The sequence below is a fragment of the Tyto alba genome, unplaced genomic scaffold (assembly GCF_018691265.1).
Source record: "Tyto alba isolate M040663 unplaced genomic scaffold, T.alba_DEE_v4.0 Super-Scaffold_21, whole genome shotgun sequence".
NCBI lineage: Eukaryota > Metazoa > Chordata > Aves > Strigiformes > Tytonidae > Tyto > Tyto alba.
In genome coordinates, this window is record NW_024881295.1 from 8,551,893 (window position 1) to 8,572,939 (window position 21,047).

A 21,047-nucleotide genomic window follows, 5' to 3' on the forward strand; every position below is an offset into this window, starting at 1 on the left:
GCCATGTACATTCTGAAGATTAGGAAGGAAAGTGCACATTCATCTGGCAGAAGTACACACATCCAAGCATTTAAAACCAGAGCCTTATCATCATCTGTAAGGTAGGTTTACATCCACCTTGTTGCAGGACACCTTGCACTTACTTTACAATATGTCAGTGGAGCACAACCAATATCTTCAGGTCTTCTTAAATATCTGGTATAGTTTATCTTGCAGTTAGTTGAGCACTGCCTTCAGCTCTTAAAATTATATTCAAGTCTCTATTTGGTATGGTAAAACACTAATTTTTCTGAAAATATTTTCAGTGTATTTCTTAGAAGCAATGACAGAGACCTCACCATTTTCCATTATCTTCTTTTCCTCAAGAATCTATTTGCCAAGACTGTTTTTCCTGTCATAGCATCATAGCATGAGACTGCCCTACCTGAATAGAGGAGCATGCTAATGCATTTCACATATTTTTCAGTCTAAATCTAGCATCAGTTTGAAACACAATATATCATCCTCTGCCTACCTGGATGAAGGCCATTCTAGTGTGTGCACACAACTTCAGAAATACCAAATTTCCACTCGATCCTACTAATACACATATCCTTAAAATATTTGGACCAGTGTCACATCTTCAGCAATGGGAGTTGCTTTTATTCATGTATCCAGGTTCCAAATCTCTTTTTGCTGTTGCAGCCCTGGATAGAATTCATAAGTCCAGTGGCCCCATGGTCTACAACTGTACAGATGAGTCATCCAGTAGTATTACGCTTTATCATTATATATATTGTAAATTATCAAGGCTCACTGGCTTAGCATTACTGTCTTCTTGGGTGCTGTCTTTCACTTGAAAAGGCTACAGGGTTCCTATAGAGCAACTGACTGGTTTCTTACATAGAACTTGATACTGTGGACACAAAAATAGATTTTATAGCATTAGTTATGCAATTGGACTGCCTCATTACAAATAAGTCAACTGCTTACAAAGATGTGACAGGCAGCTGAAAACTTCCTCTTTGAGGAACCAGGACTGCAGACCTGTCTGAGCTTAAGACTCAAAAAGTCCTCATCTCCTAATCAAATCTTTTGCTCTTTGGTTACTCTTTATATTAACTTTTAGAACCAAGAGATTTTATTATACATTTCTTACATTGTCTTTAAAAATGAAGTCACTTATCATCACAGGCCTTACTAGGCTGCGTGAATCCTTAAGGTGCTTTAGTGACACAAACATGACGTTCTGTCCAGGGCATTTCTTATATCTTATCCTCATATCAGCGCTTTTTGAAGAGGTATGCCTGACCCATTTCTCACCATGTTCCATTTCCCTCCCTGTACTCTTTAGTAGTCAAATGGATCAAATTCATTTGCACTTGAACCCAGGTGACTTCAGAACAACTGCAAAGGCTACATTTCTCTTTCTCACTTTCTATCAATTTTTTCCATTCTTTCCAGAGATCACTGTTGTAAGAACGCATTTTGGCAATAAAATGTTCTTCCTCTGGCCCTAGAAGATAGAAAGGTGGTTCCTCCTTGTCTCAAGAAGAGAGTTTTATAAAGTTCTTTTCAGTATAGCAAAGAGCAACAGGACATTAACTCCATCTTGAAGTTAAGGAAGCGCAGTAATTTCCCTTGCATGTTTAAGGCCAGAATAATGGTGCAAATAGCAGTAATACCACTGCTATGAGTGTCTTCAGAAACCCAAACTCTACACTAAAATTCAGTCCTTCACAAGATGTGTTCAACTCACTGTGTGTCAGGACAGCTTTGCCATCGGACACTGACTTCTTGGGTCATCAGTAAGGCTATTTGCACCCCACTTCAGATATAGGAATGTAATTCTCTTTCCTTCCCTTGAAGCTGGCTCTCAAGATCCCTAAAAATTATTTTACTGTCAAATGAAGTGCTTGTATAAACTGTAAAGTACATTGGAAATGTCCTGGACATTGTTACTGATAACGTTTACTTCTGCCTAGATTGTTTCTGTATGTAGGAAGCACTCCAAGTCATTTGGAAAATTGTACCAACAAGGATCAGCCTTCCCAGGCCGGGATATGTTATATGTGTACCTATACTGCCTTCCATCCCTGTTTTCCTAAGAGTGGCTTACAGGCAGAGCTCTGGTTTTACAGGCATGCGCTCATGGTACATAACCAGCAATTATGGTAGTTTATTCACTGTTTTCCCTTGTTGTGGCAAGAATCATTGACTTCTGCAGATGGATCCTCTTCCATTTTTAGTAGCCTTCCAGCCATTTGTAATGAGCAGCCAGCTACCTGCCTGCTGAGCCAAGTGTGCAGTCCACTAAGACCATTTCCTCTCCACAGCAATCACTAGAGATGTGAGTTGTGGAAATTGCAATTTGGGCCTTTCTGCCATGGATTAGCTTATGACAGAGAACATCAGTGCATGTTTTGGGACAGAATGACCTCTTTTTTTGCCTTAGTGTGGACTTTCTTTGGAAAGTGTACTTCCACTGTCAGTTCAACTTGAAGGATCTCAAACATTGGAGCAGATAGCCAGAGCCAGCCCAGACTAGTAGATCACAAGTGCAGGTCCTGCTTTGGCCACTTTCATGACATGCCAGTATTCCTTTCTCTGTGTGCTGGTCAGGTCTTCCATCCAGTCTTGTGCTGCCTGAAGGTACCTAGAAACCTCAGTCAATGTAACTGTGTTTATTCTGTCCTGACCAAAGCTGTTTCAATTTCAGGAGATTTTTAGCCCAGTACCTACAATGGATTTTCATGAACTACTCACATCATATTTAAAAAACAAACAAACAAACAAAAAAACTCCCACAGTTTGATCTTATGGTCATGACTTATTGCATTCGCAGTGAAGGGAAACGTTTTACCATCTGTTACATCAAATAGAGAGATTACAACTTTAGAGCTGATCCTTCTTCCATTAGGTTTACCCATTTAAGCCTAAAGTGGTATTCAACTTTATATATCTTGAGTCATCTCAGTTTAATAATCAGCCATACAATATTTTTTACTAAACCACAGTTATCTAAGGATTAGGTTATTCGCCCTGGAGATCAAGCATGCTTTGACTTTTATTTGTCTGGGAGCAGATCCTTTGGGAGCACCTGATTGCCTCAGTGGCAGGAAGGTACATAGTTATAACTATTTCCACCCCAGATTATTGCTGCAAGTAACAGATTGTGTTAGGTCTGATTGTTAATGAGCAGAGGTAGAACCATCAGATGTGAGTGGAACACACTCCCCAGGAGTTAAGGCAGAAAGGCCATCTGAAGCGCCATCCTTGCATCTGCTGTTGCCCCTCACAGAAGCATCTGCGCATTAGGCAGCTCTTAGCAGAGCAGTCCTCTACATTCCCTGTTTCTGATGAAATAAGATCCTCCTTCAGGTAGCTTGCATAAAATAGGGACCACAGAGGGCACACATTTGTGAACTTCATATTGATAATCATGGGAGGAGAAAACACGGTTACTTAGTTGAGATGCATTGTCCATATGCACATTCATATGGTCAGCCACCCTTCTCCGCTTCTTTCTCCTAGTCTACCTGGAAATTCTTGGGATTCCAGAACTGAGAAGAACTGATGGAACTGTGTGGTCTTAAGGCTAAAAAATCTCAGGTCTGGTAAACAGTTCTCTTTTTACTTCCGTCTCTCCCTATGACGTATTGCAAATTTGAGGGTTATAGCCTTTTCTACTGAAGACCATAAGCTTGGTAGAACAGCGAGGGGGTGTTATGACTTACATTTTTTGGAATCATAGAGTAGCTGTTCTTGTGGACTTTCTGGTACATTGTGCCTACCTGACCCAAGCTATTGACTCCAGTCTGGGGTTTTGTTTGTTTGGACTTTCAGGACTTAATCTCTTTGAATCACTGTTTTCTTTTCAGTAGAGATATACAGCTCTTTCTTGATTATGGGAAAATAGAATCCACAAAGTTAACTAGAACTACCAGAGTCGCATAATTAAAGTGATTTTCTCCTGCCATGTGTAAAATTACATCATATAAATATAGAAACCTTCCTTGGTTATTCTTCCAGTCATCCAAAGATCTCTCCTCTGGTGTTTCACTGTGAATAACTTCTCCAAAGTCAAACCTCCGTCTTGAATTACTGTATAAAACACACAATGATTGCCTAGTTCATACAGAAATGTGTCATTTTCTGGATTTTAGGACTCTGTGGTGGAGCCATATTTAGCTCCTTTGCAGCTCAGGAAGGAGCTGTAGAACTGTAGAATTTACTGAAGCTGTGCATTCTTTAGCTAAAACCTCCTTTAATCTGATGAGAGTTTTCTGGAAAAGGCCTTTCTTTTTTCTTGAAAACAAGTTTTTTTTGGAAGACTCTGGTTTTCACAATGCTTTTGCCTGGAAGGATCTTCAGAAACAGGGAGACAGAATGTACACAGTACTCTGGTTAGAACATTCGCTTGAAATGTGAGGAACTCATGCTGAAGACCCTTTCATGGTGATTTGACACCCATGTTCAAGGCAAATGTTGGGCTGTAAAGTCAGACTAACTCATTATTGCCTCTTGAAGGTGCTCTACCCTTGGGGCCAGTATTGATAACCTATAGCCTGATAAGGGCTTAGGATTCTTCAGTTTCAATAAACGTAAAGGAATAGAAAATGAGACCTGGGCTTCTAACATGGCATGTAATGCCCTAACTACCAAGCCATTGGAATACAGAGCATTGTGAGCTCTGGTTTTCCATTAGAAAATTTCCAAAAGTCCTAGATTGTTTTATTCCAGAGTGGATTAAAAATGGATTCTGCAGACTTAATGTTTCATTCTCTTTCAAAAAGGAATGAAAGTTTCCAGGTGATCCTACTCACAGTTTTCTGTCTCGAAGAGCAGGGAGATAGTGTTTGTTTTCAAGAGTTCTTCCAAAGCAATTAACTTCTATAATAGCTATATCCTACCAAGGTTCACTGTAAGCCAAGAGCACCTTTTCAGTATGCACTTCAGTTCCTAGCTTTGTTGTACTGCCTCTGAGGATTCTTTCAAATTACTTAAAATATGTCTTTATTTCTCTGAATTGCTTTTATCTGACCTAGAAATTCTCACTGTCAGAAAGCCAAGTGTGCTGCTCTGTTTGCATCACAATCTTTTTGTGCTTTAAACAGTAAAGCGTTTAAAACGTATTACTAACAGGCATATTGCCAGGAGGATCTCTAACTCAGTTACTAGCTGTGAGACCAAGACCTCACTTTAACTCTTTCTGTCAGTTTTACTTTGCCATATGAAATCATGGAAAACAGGGGGAAGAAATCCCTGAGGTCATTCATGCATTCCCTCTCTCCCAAGGGCAGATCCTTTCATCTTGAGTTATCGTCACTTTTATTCATTGAGTTTGTGAATGGTGTGCTATTTCCTGTAAAAATCCCTTTTCTTCATTTCTTTGCTGATGATAAAGACTGACCTTATCCAGAATTCCTACCAATAGCTTCCATTGTTTTGCTTTTCCTTTTAAAATGAAAGGATTTGTCCAAGGTCAGGAGATAATACTCCTTCACAACTTTCAGAGTATTTCAGTTTTTCTTAAATGCAACTTCTCTATTTAGAAAAAGTGCCATAATCACAACTAATAGTGCTATTTTTAAGGGACCAGACTGGATTCATCCGGTGCTTATAAAACACCTGATCCAATCTATCAAGTGATATTCCCTAAATATGTAGTGTTTCCTGAAGAGGAATCCAACTTTTCTGAAATGAGAGCTGCGGGATTCATGGTGCAGTGCAAGGTTCACCTAGTCGTTTCTTCACACATTCTGTATGTGGCGGTGCAGAATTCCCATCCTATTTTCATGCAAATAAAATTCTACCAATCATGAAATTGCAAGGAAATGAGGAGACAAGCATAACGGAGTGAAGAATTCCACATCCTGCAAGTTACCCTTTCTGTCTCACCTTTTTCATTCCCTGTATATGAAGCTCTTTCAGTTTCTCCTTCATCTGTTCACAGCTATTTGTTTCTTTCATTATACTCTTCTGAATGCTCTTTCTCTATCCTTTCAGCATCACAGGGAATAATTTGCATGAGAATAGTATAGTTCTCACTTAACTGAAAATTCAAATATTTTAGTTGTGTGTTTAGTTTCTCCTTGTGCTTATTGTCCTTTGGGTGCCTCCTTGTACCCTAATCTCATGCCATATACCGCCTGTACTGCCACTTGCAATAAAATTCTTTTTATGGATGGCAGCAGCAGTCTGATGATGTGTTCTCTGTCTCATTGCTTTCTTACTCATACTGCACATTCCCTCTTACTTAAAGTCGAGATCATCTATATAATCAACAGAATATTTTTAAAAGAAAATGCCTTTCCAAGTTTCAAGCTTTCAGAACTTGTGTATTTTTGGTCAGAATTTGAGTGGGATTTTGAGTGTTTTTTTATCCAGTTAGATAGTTATTGTTGTTAGGCATGGTCATGCAGTTCACCTGCATACAGCGGTGATGCCACTAGTGGTTAAAATTATTTCTGTAAGATTCTACTATATAGCATGAATGTTGAGGAGGAGTGTACTATTCAAAAACCCCATGTACCTGGAATTCAGAAAGAGCTGTGCTTGGAGGAGGTTGTGCTGTAATACCAATGTGAAGGAAGCAGATGAGTTGTCAGCACAGGCTACCTTTGAGCCAGACTGGGCAAAGAGCACTTTGGGGTATGAGAGGAGATGAGATACAAGTCATGGGCTAATTTGATTCTAGATACTTCTTGCATTAAACTGAATTAGTTCAACATTCTTTAAGGTGAGGAAGCCAGTACCACTCAGCTGAGCAGGATCTGGCCCTCCCATAGAACTACTCTAATACCTCAGTGTCATCACTGTTTTGTAAGTGTAACTTAGTAGTAGCTGGCACAGCGGAGTCCTGGTGTTGGTCTTTATGAGGACTCCAAAATGCTACAGGGACACAAAGAATCATTACATATGTTGGCAGTTAATGGTTTAAGATTAGGCCTTCTCAAAATATAAACAATCATGACTATGTACTTTTTTTCCCCTCTTAAAAGACTCACCTAATTCCTGGAAGTTTCTTTGAAATCTGACTTTAAAAAATAAATCCAGTTTAATTTTAATATAGGATTCACTAATATCCTGTGTGTGCTATCTAGGACTGGTTCTGCAATTTCATTTCTGCTAAGATGTACTGTAAAATCTGTTGGGAATTGGTGCAGGACATAAAGCAAATGAGGAGACAATGTCAACTCTTGTGATACCTATCAAGTTAATGAACATTAACAGGGCATTTTTTAGCTTTTCAGTATTCATACTTACATAGTGCCAGATATTTGGCTTTCTTCCACAGATATCCTTTATCTTTCCTCACTTGTTCAAGTAAGTATTTTCCTGTCTTGTACCCATAGCCTGGAGTTTGTGTATCACTATGAATTAAATACAGACAAATCAACTAATTTTTATGTGTTTAGGGTAGGTAAACAGGTTATTTCTTGGTCCAGACATAGTAGCAGTTTACAACAGCTTTAGTTATAGCACATCTGCTGAGGAACAGAAATTGCTAGCTGTTTAAACCTTTTTGCCACTCCAGTTCACAGGCAATATTACTTCACAGGCACCTCATTAAGAAAAAATGGTGTAAGGTAATCCATATTCCTCATAGTTGCACTGGCTAAAACAGTGAGTGCTCTAAAGCTGCCATTCTGCTTGCAACCTTTAGCTTTCAGTTACATCAAGATTGTCTTCTTCATGTGTCTAAGTCCGAATTTAAGACAGTTATTCTGAGCATAAGATACTGTGTTCAGATCTTGTGCAAAATTCAGTCCAAGGGTATAAGTAGATAGGCTTACACTCTGAGTGTTATTACTCATAACTTTGCATGGGCTATGACCCACCTGATAGGACCTGATAGCTACTCTAAATTCACTGCTCCATCATGAATTGGTTTTTGGATGGCATAAAAGTTGGTTCAAAATAAGCTTCTGTAATGTGGTACCGATTTTGGGAGCAAAGCCCAACCACCCTATTTCTGCTGACTGCAGTGAGCTTTAGGCTACTGCAAATGAATTTCAAATGAAAGGCAGTTGAATTGCTAGTTTGATTTAACTTGCCCTCTGATCAGTGTTATTTGGCCAACCACAGAAACTAGGTAGGGAAAACAAGAATTTTTCCCCTTTCCTCTCTTCCTTTCAGCTGTTACTTCCTGCTTACCATGTCAACCTAAATGGTTTACAGAAATTTGGCCAACTTAGAAAACATTCTTTGTTTTGGGGAGCTGGTATCTCTTCTTCTGCCTTTTGTCCTAAAGTCAAAAGTCAGATGTTGACCAGATTCGTGTCTCTGGACAGCATTAAACGCTTCAATGGCCTTTTAAATTTGAGAATCAGCAGAAACCTGGCTCTCCATGTTTCCAACAGCAGTTACCTTAAAACCAGCTACTAATTACTAATTAGTGTTAATTAGTGTGAAAAGGGGGCACAGACTGAACATTTTGCAGTGCATGGATTTCACTGTCTTTGGAGTTTGATGTCATAAACCTACAGATGTAACCAAATCTAATCTTTTGTTACCTACCTGTTGCTGCAAAAAATCCTTTTTGTCTGCACAAGGCCTTAAGAGAGGAGGTCAGTCTAATCCTCCTCTCTGATTCAGAGTAGATGTCAATCATTAGCTATACAGAATTTTTTCATGTAATTTCTTCCAAGAACAACATTTTCTGTGGAAGAAGGTGCTGTTAGCTGTCCTTCTCGTGCTTTTCCTATGAGAAAGATGATCAAGACAGCAGGTGCTGCAAGACTTCCTTGAATGCAGGTGATGACTTAAGTGGCTTCCCTCTCCATTTTCACTTGAGGCTATGTATGATTTCTTCTGTTTTTACTACAGTTGGCCACTTTTGGTCTTCTGTTAAGTCTTCTTTGCATGTTTATATGCATATTATTGAAAACAGCTTTAATTTACAGTTGTTCTCTGCTCTTTCCAGTCATTGTTATGATCAAGAGTTGAAAAGCAAATAGGGCTTTCTGGATCCTGTTGACTGCAGACTGCCATGATGGGCAACAAAAAAGATCAGAGAATCACCTCTCCATATCTCCAAAGAAAACACCTTGATGTTAGATGGCTTGCTTTTATTTTCATGCCTTGTGATTTAAAGGCTCTTCATGATAGATCTGTGTATTAATCAGACAAAGGGAAGTGACATTGATCACTAGTGCAAAATTTCTATACTTTTTATACATTATGGGCATAACATGAAGTTGAGATCACCCTCCTTCTTGCAGAGGTCCACATAGCACTCTTCTGTCTTGTATCTTGCTCGGGATACAGCAGCACAGGTCAACACAGTAGAAGTATACTACGTTGAATCATACATTGGTGGCCTTCACAGTGGTACAGTGACTGCAAAATGACATTTGTGCTTTTAGACAGTAATAATACAAGCCCAAGTTATATTCAGCATGTTTTTCTGAGGGCCCTTTGTGTCTGCCACCTGGTTTAGCCTTCTTGTGTGATGGGCAGGATTACACCTTTACAGTGCAAAGAGGGGACTTCCCTATTTCTGAAATTAATTTCTTGCCTACCACCCAAAGAAGCTTATTTCGTTTTAGGTCTTCTTAAAAAAACATGATTGATTACTTTGCTATTTGTCCATTTAATTCCTTATACCCATGTACAGCATCTTTAAGTTTTTAATATTTTTATCTTTAAGAGAATAATATGAAAATTTATGTTATCTTAAGCAAATTTTTATCACACTGAACAGTATAACAAAAGTTTTAGCAGGTCGACTGAGACTGGGAAGGCAGAGTTCTGCATATAGATGCAGGCATATGCACGCATTCCAGAGTTTATGGGATTAATTTTTTGAGAACATAATTAAAGCCGATCCAAAATGACTGACCTTGGTTAAAACAAAAGAGAGATGCCAACCTGTCTGTTATATAATGTCTTTTTGTAATAAACCTGTTGACTATGCTAATCTAAAGGAATTTAAGAGTGGATAGAAAAGATTAAATTCTCTTATCCCTGTAAAAAGTTACATTTACAGAGGAATAAATATTATCAGGGCAAAAAGTAAATTAAGAGTGGGGAGTGCCAGGTCTTGCTTTTAATATCAGCACTATTGGTAGTAATTTCTGTACTATTGGTAGCAATAAAAACAATGCTATTTTACATCTATAGAACATGTGTGGTCATGAATATCAGAAGGTTTTATGAGCATAGGAAATACTGCATCTATTTTAAATGAGGAGACAAGTATGTCACAAAATTTCTTGTGAACTCCAGTGCAAGTAATTTGCCAAGGGTGACACAGCAGCTTATGGGAAGCTAGGGAAGAAATTTAGATCTCTACTTCCATGCTGCAACTTTCCAAACATGAGCATTTCCTATTAGAAATGTCATAGAACCACAGAATATCGCAAGTCAAGGGACCCATAAAGATCATTAAGTCCCACTCCCTGCTCCTCACAGGACTACTTAGCGCTAATCTGTGTGACTAAGAGCATTTTCCAGATGCTCCTTGAACTCTGACAGGCTTGGTGCCATGACCACTTTCCTGGGGAGCCTGTTCCACCCTTACTGACCACCCTCTCAGTGAAGTACCTTTTCCTAATGTCCAATCTGAACTTCCCCTGATGCAGTCTCATTCCATTTCCTTGTGTCCCATCACTGGTCACCAGAGAGAGAAGATCAGCACCTCTCTCTCCATTCCCAGTCATCTTCTTGTCTTTCATGTGCTTGCAAATGGCTTCCAGGATGATTTGCTCCATAAACTTACAGGGGTCTGATGTGGGGCTGGCTGGTCAGTAGTTCCCCAGATCCTTCCTCTTGCCTTTCTTGACGTTTACGTTGTCCAGTCGTCAGGAATGTAGGGTTCCTCATGACTTATCCAAGATTATAGAGAGTGACCTCACTAAGACATATTACTGCATGATCTTCAGATCCCTTCTAGTCCCATAGACCTATATGTTTGTTCTGCTTTGTACCATATCTCAGTTCCTAAAACACTGGTTTTGGATCTTAGTTCAAATTGACCCAGGCTGCCAAAGTGAAGAATAAAGATTACAAATTTGCCTAATTTTGAGTAATGCGCTTAAAATCACACCATGTTCTTTTGATCATAATGCTAAAATTAAGTCACAAATATTGGAGGCAAATTTTGGAAACCCCTGTCATTGAGGCAATTTTTCAATGGCTTTATGAAATAATTGGCCGCTTCAAAAACCAGTTTGAATAGAAGCTTACATTTTGAATGGTTATAAAAGAAGCTGATATTTATGTTTTCAGAAATGTTTCCAAACCATGACACGTGTTCAGAGTTTCAGGCATTTAAAAGTATTCAAAGCCAAATAAACCCTGTCTGGTGTCAGTCTTCTCTGTAAGAACGTGACCAGGCTCTATTTCCACCAGGTATAGATTCTGCTTTAGTTCTAAAACTTCAGAACTAGAATCTGGAGAACTGATCTTTTACTGCTGACCCTTGCAGACACTGAAATTACATATTAAAGGACTGGATACCAATGTAACTTCATGTGGTAAATTAGTCAACATTCCTGATTCAGTGCTGAAGGACTGACAGCTCAATCTTCTACTTTTTAATAGGATATTTTAATATCCAAAAGCAGTGCATACTCCGTAGTGCAATGGATTATTGTTAAAACAAGTGATTACTCAATTACCAACTAAATGTTGGTAATGATTTTGGTTACTTCTTGTCTATAGATCCAGGGAGCAGATACATGAGAGATTGTTCCAGAATTAGGAGCTTACAGTGGAAAGACGCAATGTAAGATGTCCCAGACTGCCTTATGTAAATAGATGCCCTTTTCTTTAGATCTCTGTGTCTGTCTGAGTTTTCTGGTGGGATTTCAATAAGTATGTAAGTGGGGCTGCAAACATCCCTTTAAATTCACAGTAAAGTCTGATAGTTTAAAATTATGAGCTCTATTATAATTCAGAGGGAATCTCAATATCAGTTACATGATGCTGCTTTATTTGTGTCTTCCAGTTCTTTTTCTGCTCCGTCATCAGAACAAAAAACATCAGAAATGCGCCGAAAAGTCTGAGGAAAAAAAAAGAGTAATAAATATGCTGAGGTTGCCTTTCACAGAGAAAAAAACAGTGGAAAATGATCTATAGGATCAATATCACCATGAAGATCTGATCCAAATTTTGAACATCTATTCTTTCCCTTCCATATAGGTATAGCTTCTACAACATGATAGCTTGGAAATAAGTAACTTGCTTCTACTCTTTATTTGAGGCCTAAAACTTCTATTTGCATTTCAAATATATACTCAAGTTTGATAGTGGTGAAGTGAAGAATGAGTTGAAGTAACTTCTAACAGAAACACAGGTGGTGATGCACTTGTTTATGTTGTATATAGGCCTCAGCTATTCTATTTGATGTAGCTTGTAATACCACATTCCCACATTCTGCTATTCACATTCACTTTCTTTTACCAATGTTTTCTCACGACCTTAAGCGTAAGGAATTTCATCAATACATCTCTCCGATTATCCAAAATGTTAGAGGTACTGTCAGATGTTCTCTTGCTCACTTGGATCTTCATTATGTTAGAGTTCATCATGTATTAAAGTCAGAGTCACCAGGAAAGTTGAAGGGTATTTATCCTTTTTGGTTTGTTTTACTAAATCTCTGTGAAAATAAGAAAAGCTGGCTTGATTCCCTCTATTTATACATAGAAATAACTCTTGTTCACTGAATGACCCTTACCCTATAGATCCAGTCATCCATGCCATGGGAAAAAAAATTGTTGTGTCTATTCATTTTCACTGGATGTCATCCAGAAAGCAGAAATATTACTGCTTATGTTCATCTTATGTTGATGAACTGCAATAAAGGACTCTTCATACGCCAAAGTTAATCTGCTAACGTAAGATTTACTGCTCTTTGCAGTGCCATGCCAAACGCACATCTTCAGCACTTTTTCCCATTTTTTAACCTTAACTCTTTACTCATGGCAAATCATCCTACCATTAAACTGTACCCAAGTAAAAAAGTTTTAAATGACCTGAAACTTTTTCCCTTCTCTGAAACATAAAAACATTTGATATGTTGGCCTATGAGGACACACATACACGCATTCACATACAGATGGAAATGCCAGAATTGTCATTTACAGAAGAATTCTTCAAGCAGCGATGTCAGCTTCTAAGTCTATAAAGTAGTCCTTCCCAAGGGAGTAAATGAAAATCAGAACTATATTCCTTAATTAGTTAGATTCGGGTCCTGCAAGTTGTACCAAAGGTGAGAAAGAACTCTACTTGAAAATAAGAAGGTGCAGACTCAGCTCCATTTTCAGAAAGCTCTTCCAGAAAACATGTCAATCCATTTGTTAGCTGTGCTTGCTGTCAGTTATATGCAAATCTGTTTGTATACTGATTGCTTTTTCAACATGATGTTATTACATAGCACACATGGCATAAAAAATTTCAAATCTATCTAGTAGAACGTGTGAATGTATATGGACAGCAGAGTTCTGTCCCATGCTGTTAATGCACATGTGCCCCCCAACCCCTTTCTTTCAGTTTGTTAATAAGTGCCAGCAACTTATTCCACAACTGATGTAGAGGTCTGTGCCAGTGCAAAAGGAAAAAAAAAAAAAAAAAAACTGTTACATTTCTTTTCTCTTATTTGAAGCAGTGAAGTCCCTCCAAAGGGCCAATCTAAGTTCACCTTCAGGGCATTAGCAGAGGCTATCTTAAAATAAAAATCTTTTCGTTCTAGTCAGTTGAAAGATAAAGCCTTTTCTGTTCTGTGTAAATAATTTTTGATCAATATACTGTTCTAAGGCAATTCCCAATTAGCATATCCTATAGCTTATTGTCAGACCCTGTCCACAGGGTACAATTGCGACACAGGCTGTGAATATTCAGCAATAAGAGTCTGTAAATCTGAGTAAGTAATGACAAAGCCTCTTTAGGGAAAGCCAGAATGAGGTGAGCTGTGTAGAATAATGGCAGTCTTGGGGGGCAGGGGGATATTTTAATTTAATCAAAGCCAGAGCAACTGAAAAAAGATACTATTAAAGGGACTTGCTCTCTGAAGTAAATACTTTTCAGATAAATGCATAGTTCAAACTGACGTGCTAAATTGGCATCCTTACATCCACTCTATTCTCTGGATCAAAGCAAAGTTAATCATTTCTCTTGCCTTTTATCTATTTTATGGATGTGTGTGCGGGTATGTGTGCATATGTATGTGTACAGTGTGCGCATGTGCACGCATGAGTAACAGAAAATAATGAGGGAGGGGTTTTTGCTTTTTATGTAATGAAGTTGAAGATTTTTTTTTAATGTAGTAGTACCTAATAGTCACTGCCCACTGTTGTAAAAGCTCAGAAATATTGCAGCTTTCTCTTGCCTGTGTTTGCCCAGCCACCCTTCTACATACTACAAGCACTGGGAAATTTCAATGACACAGCTTGGAATGGGTTCAGTGACCTCAATTATGCCCTCCCACCCACTCCAAACTCCTTTCAATTTGCAAAAAGCTTTAAGTGGACAAAACCCAGATGCCTTTTGCTTGTAGTTCAGTAAGAACAGATTGGGCATGTAGATTCTTGTCAAAGTGATATATGTAGTTCATTTTCCATTAACTCTTTCTTAACTAAGGATTTAAAATTCTCAGTTCCAAGTCTAGCACTCTGCTTTGCTTTCTACTGCTTTTTAAAGTTCATTATGCCTACATCATTTAAAAAAATGAACCTTAAAAAGCCTCAGCTAGACATTGACTGATACGAAACAGACTGAATGTTTGGTTCTGCTTTTAAAGGCAATCACTTTTTTTTCTTTTTAAACTTTTTTCATATATAATAACCAATCCTATTGTCTAAGACAGTTCAAAAGCACTAACTAAATATAATGCATAAAAACACCAGTTTGAGGGGAGAAAGAAATCATGACTTGTAGAAATGATTTACCAATCAAAACCAGTACATGGGCCCTGATGACCTTGAAAGCTTGCTTCAGTTGGCTTGCTTAAACTTAGATTGCTTTCATAACTTGTAATATTGCCCCAAAGAGTCGATGCCTCTCCCCTCCCCCAGAACATTTCATTACACTCCCTTTCTCCCTCTCTCTCTCTCTCTTTCTCTTTCATTCTGCAGAAACATGTGCTGTCAATAATGGAGGCTGTGATCGGACTTGCAAGGATACTGCGACAGGGGTACGATGCAGTTGCCCAGTTGGATTTACCCTGCAGCCTGATGGGAAAACGTGCAAAGGTCAGCTTCTGTTTGCTTTGCAATGCATCATTTGCCTTCCGCAGTTCCAGTACAAGATGTAAATATTCAGTTATTTAATCAATACTTTTAAGTTAAGGCAATACTGGCATAGTGATTGCAATTGAGTTCATTAGCTTTCTCTTTCTCTGATTTTTCTGTATTTACCTATCTCAGTCATTTTTCTCTCTATTTATTAGAAGGTTTTATTACTGCAAAGAAGTGAGACACAGAGGTCAAACTGTTTCAAACTGACCAGAGATTTAGTTGAACAACTCGGGGCTACAAAAAACCTTCAGTGTCAATGGATAGTGTGATACTCTTTGTCGTGGACACCCTTGTAAAATTTCAATCATCGAATGGTATCTGAATTTGTCTGTACAAAACTATTTGTCTATTCAACTAGTACTTTTTTACCTGCAGATAATTAACTGATTATTACTAAGTGAAACCAAGCAAAAGATGCAGAGCTATTACTCAAAAAATCCCAGAGAATTGAGCATTTCTGCCCCTTCAAAACATAAGCAGTCAGCTACAAAGGAAAACCAAAACAACATTTACTAGTGCACAGGTCTAAACTGTACAGCTGATGCTCAGACTTTACTGTTCCAAAGGCAGCACAAGAACCTTGGCATTTTGTCCTTCATGAGCATGTTAAAGCTGAGGTCGGGGGAAGAGAGAACATAAAAGAGCATCTGATATCACTGTCAACATCTGTTCTCAATTAAGGAGACAGGGACAGTTCTCAAATATCCCTAAAGAATCACACTTAATGGCACTATGAATGAGAGTAGATCTGGATACGTGTTAGTAGGACTAGGCCTTCCATCAACCATTTTCCCATCTTCCCATTTCTTTTGAGCTCCATTGCAAGAGACTTAGTGATGGACATCTGGGAGGACATTGCATATATTGTTGTCACAGAGAATACTTTTTTATCACTCAGTGACTTAGCATAAGTTGACCTAACTTGCTAAGAAAGTTTTCCTTCAAAGTAACCAGAAATGTCAGAATATCTTCAGTCCAGGGCTTGATGTTACTTAAAATAGTAAAACCCACAAAAATAAACAGAAAATGTGTGGTTTCCTCTTGCTCCAGGCTGAAAAATCCCAGTGCTTGGGCATGATCCTGTTAGTATTTATAGAAATAACAGCCCATTTGCCTGTTTATTTGAAAATAAAACATTTAAACTGCCATTGCACACAATGTTAATAGTTAAGGGTGAGCACACATCAAAAATCAGTCGTTTTAGTTCAAGCCACATAAAAATAAATCTTCGTTTTTACAGGCAGACTAGCTAAGCCATAGCAGAGCAGTAACAGTGATTCTACCGAGTGCTTAAAAAGGAGGCATTTTAATACTGTAACATGCACCTAGACTTGATCATAATGTTTATTATTGAAACTGCATCATGAAAAAATAGAATAATTCTAAATTTAGAAGTTTAGCCATAGAACTAATATGAAACAATATTTATATAATAAAGTCTATAATTAGTGCTTCAGACAAAATGAAATATTCAACTGATCCTCAAACCAAATACTCTAGCTCTAAGCTCTTTCACATTTTGTTTCTTTTCCCCTTTTTTATGAGAAGAAAATATAAGAAACAGAATCTATATTTTTATTATGCTGCAGATTCTTTCTTACTTTCTTAAAATAAGCAGCAACTGGAAACTTAACTCACAGGGTTTAACAAACCAACCAGGCCATTTCTTTTTAACCTTTATTGACGTTTTAGGAAATACTCTTCATCATAAAATGGTACAAAATATGTTTTTCATTTAATTTAACTATAATTAATAATATTTATCTGATGTATCACACTGTGAGATTTTTGGGCTAGATTCTGCTTCCCCGAGGTTGAAGTAACTTCCCATTTAAATCTGTGCATAAAGGATGCTGCACTTAAACTGACCAGTGAAGCTTCTTCCGTAGCTTTCACAAGCAGCTGTTAGTCAAGTCTGCTCCCTAAGATTTACATCTTCTTAGTGCCAAAGTGAGCATTTTGGTGGAGTGACATTAATGCCTTCTCGGCTCCTCTTGCATATAGGTAAAGCCTGGAAAAAGGCTTGGGTTGGGAAATTCAGTATGCACATATTCCTTTCTCTAAGTTCTATAGGAAACAAAAGAAAAGAGTGATCAGCTCAAGTTTCCTCCTTTGATTTTTTTTTTTTTTCCTCTTCACTCCCTTTGATTTGACTGGCCCTCAATTTCTCCTACATACGGTTCATTGTTCCCTCTAGCTGTAACCTTACATCTCTGTTGTAAGAGCAATGGAGTATCTATTGGATGCCCTTTAAAGCATCTTCAGGGATCATGCAGCTGTTACATCCTGTCTTTCCTGGGCAGAGTTTTCAAGTCTATCAAGTGTCACAGCATCTTCAAGTGAGGTTTTTCATAGAAGCATAATTTTAAGAGAGGTTATATTTTTCAATATGGGAGAAAGATATGCCATTATCCATTAAAGGAGAGAGGCAGGGCATGTAAGAGAAGCTGAGAGAAATTGGAGGGATAATTAATATATTAACCAAAAAATGCAATTGTGGGTTGAGCAAAATGATTAATATGTTTTGGTTGAATTTAGCAAATAATGTTGACCAAAAAGAATGTTTTTATTGGAAAGTGTACATTTTTTCAGTCCATTTTGGCATCTTCCTCTCGAAGACATAGTGCAGCTACTATTTGAAATTATGTAGTTGCTTAGAGTCAAGAGACTTAAATAAGACTCAAAGAAACATCTGAACTTCCAAGTACTCCAAGGTGGACATTGTGTAATTTATTAATCTGTAATTCTAGCTCACTTGAAGGTGATTTCCTTAATAGAACGCTTTTACCATACTGGTATTTTACAGAAATCTATTGCCAATTTTATTCCTCTTTTTCACAAGGGAATCAGGTAAATTAAAGAACATTTTTTTTTTTAAGTTAATGAAATAAATAAAAATATTATTTTTCTAAATAACAGAAATTCCTAGATGGTTCTGTTCAAAAATCAGGACTAGTCTGTTTTAGGCATTGTATAGACATATAATGGAAAAAGAGTTTACTGTCCAAAATGTTCATAGTTTTTTGTTTAATAGTCTGGAATTTCATTAACTGTTTAGAATAGAAAAAAGGCGAATATACGTACAAAAGAAAAGGCAATTTTTTAAGAAAGAGTATTTGCAAACATATTTTATGTGCCAAAATACAGCATTTAAGCTCTATTAAAGTTTGACTAATTGACTACACTTTGTTTACAATATCATATTTCATATTCTGTAGTTCTATCATAAAAGCTGGGATGGATTCAGATCACAGAGTACAGAATGGAGTCAGAACTGAGACTCTGGTATTTCTCCTGGCCCTTTCCCAATGTATCGGAGAATAGAGGATGCAGGAGGGCAATATCCAAGCAGTACAAGGGACCTACCTTCAGCAGCTTTGTATGTCAACCTCTTTCACAAGCTCAGTGGGAGATGACAGTTCATTGTACCTCACGGAATTAAACGTCAATAAAATAGGAGAAAAAACATCATTGTGGAGAAAGTTCTAACATGGAATACGTACAGGTAGCTGCATGGCCAGTAGGAAGACTACTGTAGCAGAAGATTGTTTCGATTTCTGGAAGCTGAAAAAATCTTTTTTATCTCTGATTCTTTCTGTCTTATATATATTACTGACCTGTTCTTATAGTGAAAAAAGAACAAATCTGCTGTCTAGTTAGAGGGACCTTCAGATGTACTATTGGTTGCTGGGATAAAAATTCATTAACCTTTTGCTGTTCTTTAAAAGTCAGTCTCAAACTCAAGTCTTCTCTCAGCTGGGTTGGCACACAATGGAGAATGCTCCCTTTTTCCCTTCAGCTTCCCTTTCGACTTGGCCAAACTGTTAAGGTTTTTGTCAGCTAAGAGAAGAGACACATCCCAGACAGAAAGAATTCCATATTTTCCCTCTAATTAACGCTATTTTATCTCTCCTACCATTTTAACTGGGTGATCCCAGCTTGATGCTGAGGTCATTTGATGGTGTCAATTATTGTGCTACACATGACAAAACAGTGTAGTTCATTTCCTTAAATGCCTACCAAGTCATCCCACAGAAATCAGCTAATGCAGACAGAAAGGGAGACATGATTAAAAGACATAGTGACCCAGGTTGCTTATTGTTCATTGCCTCCTACTCACTTCTTAATATCCCCTATATAGTGCATATCAAGGGTTCTGTGGTGCCTAACTCCCTTGCTTGTTGGTCTCTGTGCATTCTTCCTGCTGACTACCCTTTTCATGCACCCAGCTGTAATCTGCCCTCAGTGAGAAGATTCATCAGTTTATCATCTTAATTATATTAAATACAAATTATGTAGCTGATAAAGCAAGAGACTTATTTGCAAAAAGTCTGTGGGGTTCAAGAGGAGTGAAGTCAGACTGTATTAGACTTAGCGCATATTTTTGTTTAAATCCAGCTGCCAAAGTGGATCAAACTATAGAGGGCTCATCTGCCCAAGGGCAGCTACAGAGGGATGGGAGACAAGCTGAGCAAGGGAGCATTCTTCTTCCAGGACTTACAGTAGAGCAGGACTGGGAATGACTGCAGAAGACATCAGAGAGAGACAGGGGCTTTCTTTGTGGGTTCTTTAAGTGAATTGGTGCATGAGGAAGGGCCACAGGCTTCTGGCATGGTGTAAAATGTAGGATTGTGTGTCTGATGTACTCTGTCTCTGCCTGAAGGATTTAACAAAGAAAGTGTGCCCCCAAGGCACTCTTGTACCCCAAAATAATGCAGCTTTCCAGCACTGTACACATAGACATAGAGGAAATGTGCAGGGTGCAGCACTTGCTGAACTCCTAGAGTCAAATGGCAGAGCCAATATAATTTTTAAGCAGGAGAAGAGAGGCAGAACTGGATTTCTAAGGGCTATGGAGCAAAAGCCACATCTCAGATATGGCTTTTCCAAAAACATCTGTAAAGTGCCACCTAACTTTTCAGTGCCCCATAGATGTTTTGTAATAGCAAGATGTGTATTATTTTGTTTACCTAACTTTCTATTTTGCATCATTTCTATGAGTAAGCTATTGACAGTGGGATTTTGGGTAGGTAGATACTCAGCTGGGCTAGAATACCAGTGGTTTTAGGAGCAATATGATGTTACATTCATAATCTGCCACCAGCTGTGGCTAAATACAACAGTATTAATTCATGTGCATCAGTAGATCTTTGCCAGGCTCAGGTGATCTCATGGACATGTATTTATGAGACAGAAAAATCTTGGCACGTCTCCACCTAGAGATGTGGCATTTTATTTACTGTGCAACACTAAGTAAGCCCTACTTAGCCCTCTGGCATATTGTTTAACTAGAGCGGTGTTACGCTGGGGTTATGTGACTGGATGCTGTTTAGGCAAACATTTCTTCTTCCTGCTGTCTCATTGTCATGGTTACCGTGCAGTGTGGTGTGCTCTTGAAACAGGCCCCCATCCTTTTGCATTCAGATGCAGCAAAGAAATGTGGCACTTACGTGCTTAAATTCTTGACTGTGCTGCAGTGGGAGCAGAAATGCCTTAGTGTAGAATGGTCTGGCCAGTAACTCAGCTCTGTAACCTTCCTTATCATTAAGCAATCTAGAAAGGAATAGCAGGAACATAGAAACTAATGAACAATTTCAGTCAACGGGCTGAATCAAAGTTCATTGAAATAAAAGGGAATTTTTGCATTGGCTTTATTAGGTTGACATAGTAATTGCTCTTTATTATCTTTCTTAATTGCAACCTATTACAGCAGGAATGGGTTTTGGATACAAAAATTGAAAACATGGAAATTAATTAAATTTTGAAGATGGAATTGTTTCTGTGAGGAAAGAGTTAGTTACAGAATGAGTTCCAATAAAGCAAAAT

General features: G+C 38.1%; 1 protein-coding gene across 5 annotated transcripts in view; it reads left to right on the plus strand.

Moving 5' to 3' along the window:
• Positions 1–21,047, plus strand: part of SCUBE1 (signal peptide, CUB domain and EGF like domain containing 1) — a 216,957-nt gene that overhangs the window by 122,696 nt on the left and 73,214 nt on the right. For all 5 annotated transcript variants that reach the window (XM_032986333.2, XM_032986339.2, XM_032986334.2 and 2 more), the window contains one exon: positions 15,060–15,176. In XM_032986333.2, coding sequence (XP_032842224.1) covers positions 15,060–15,176 — 117 coding nt within the window. The remainder of the gene's footprint in view (positions 1–15,059; positions 15,177–21,047) is intronic.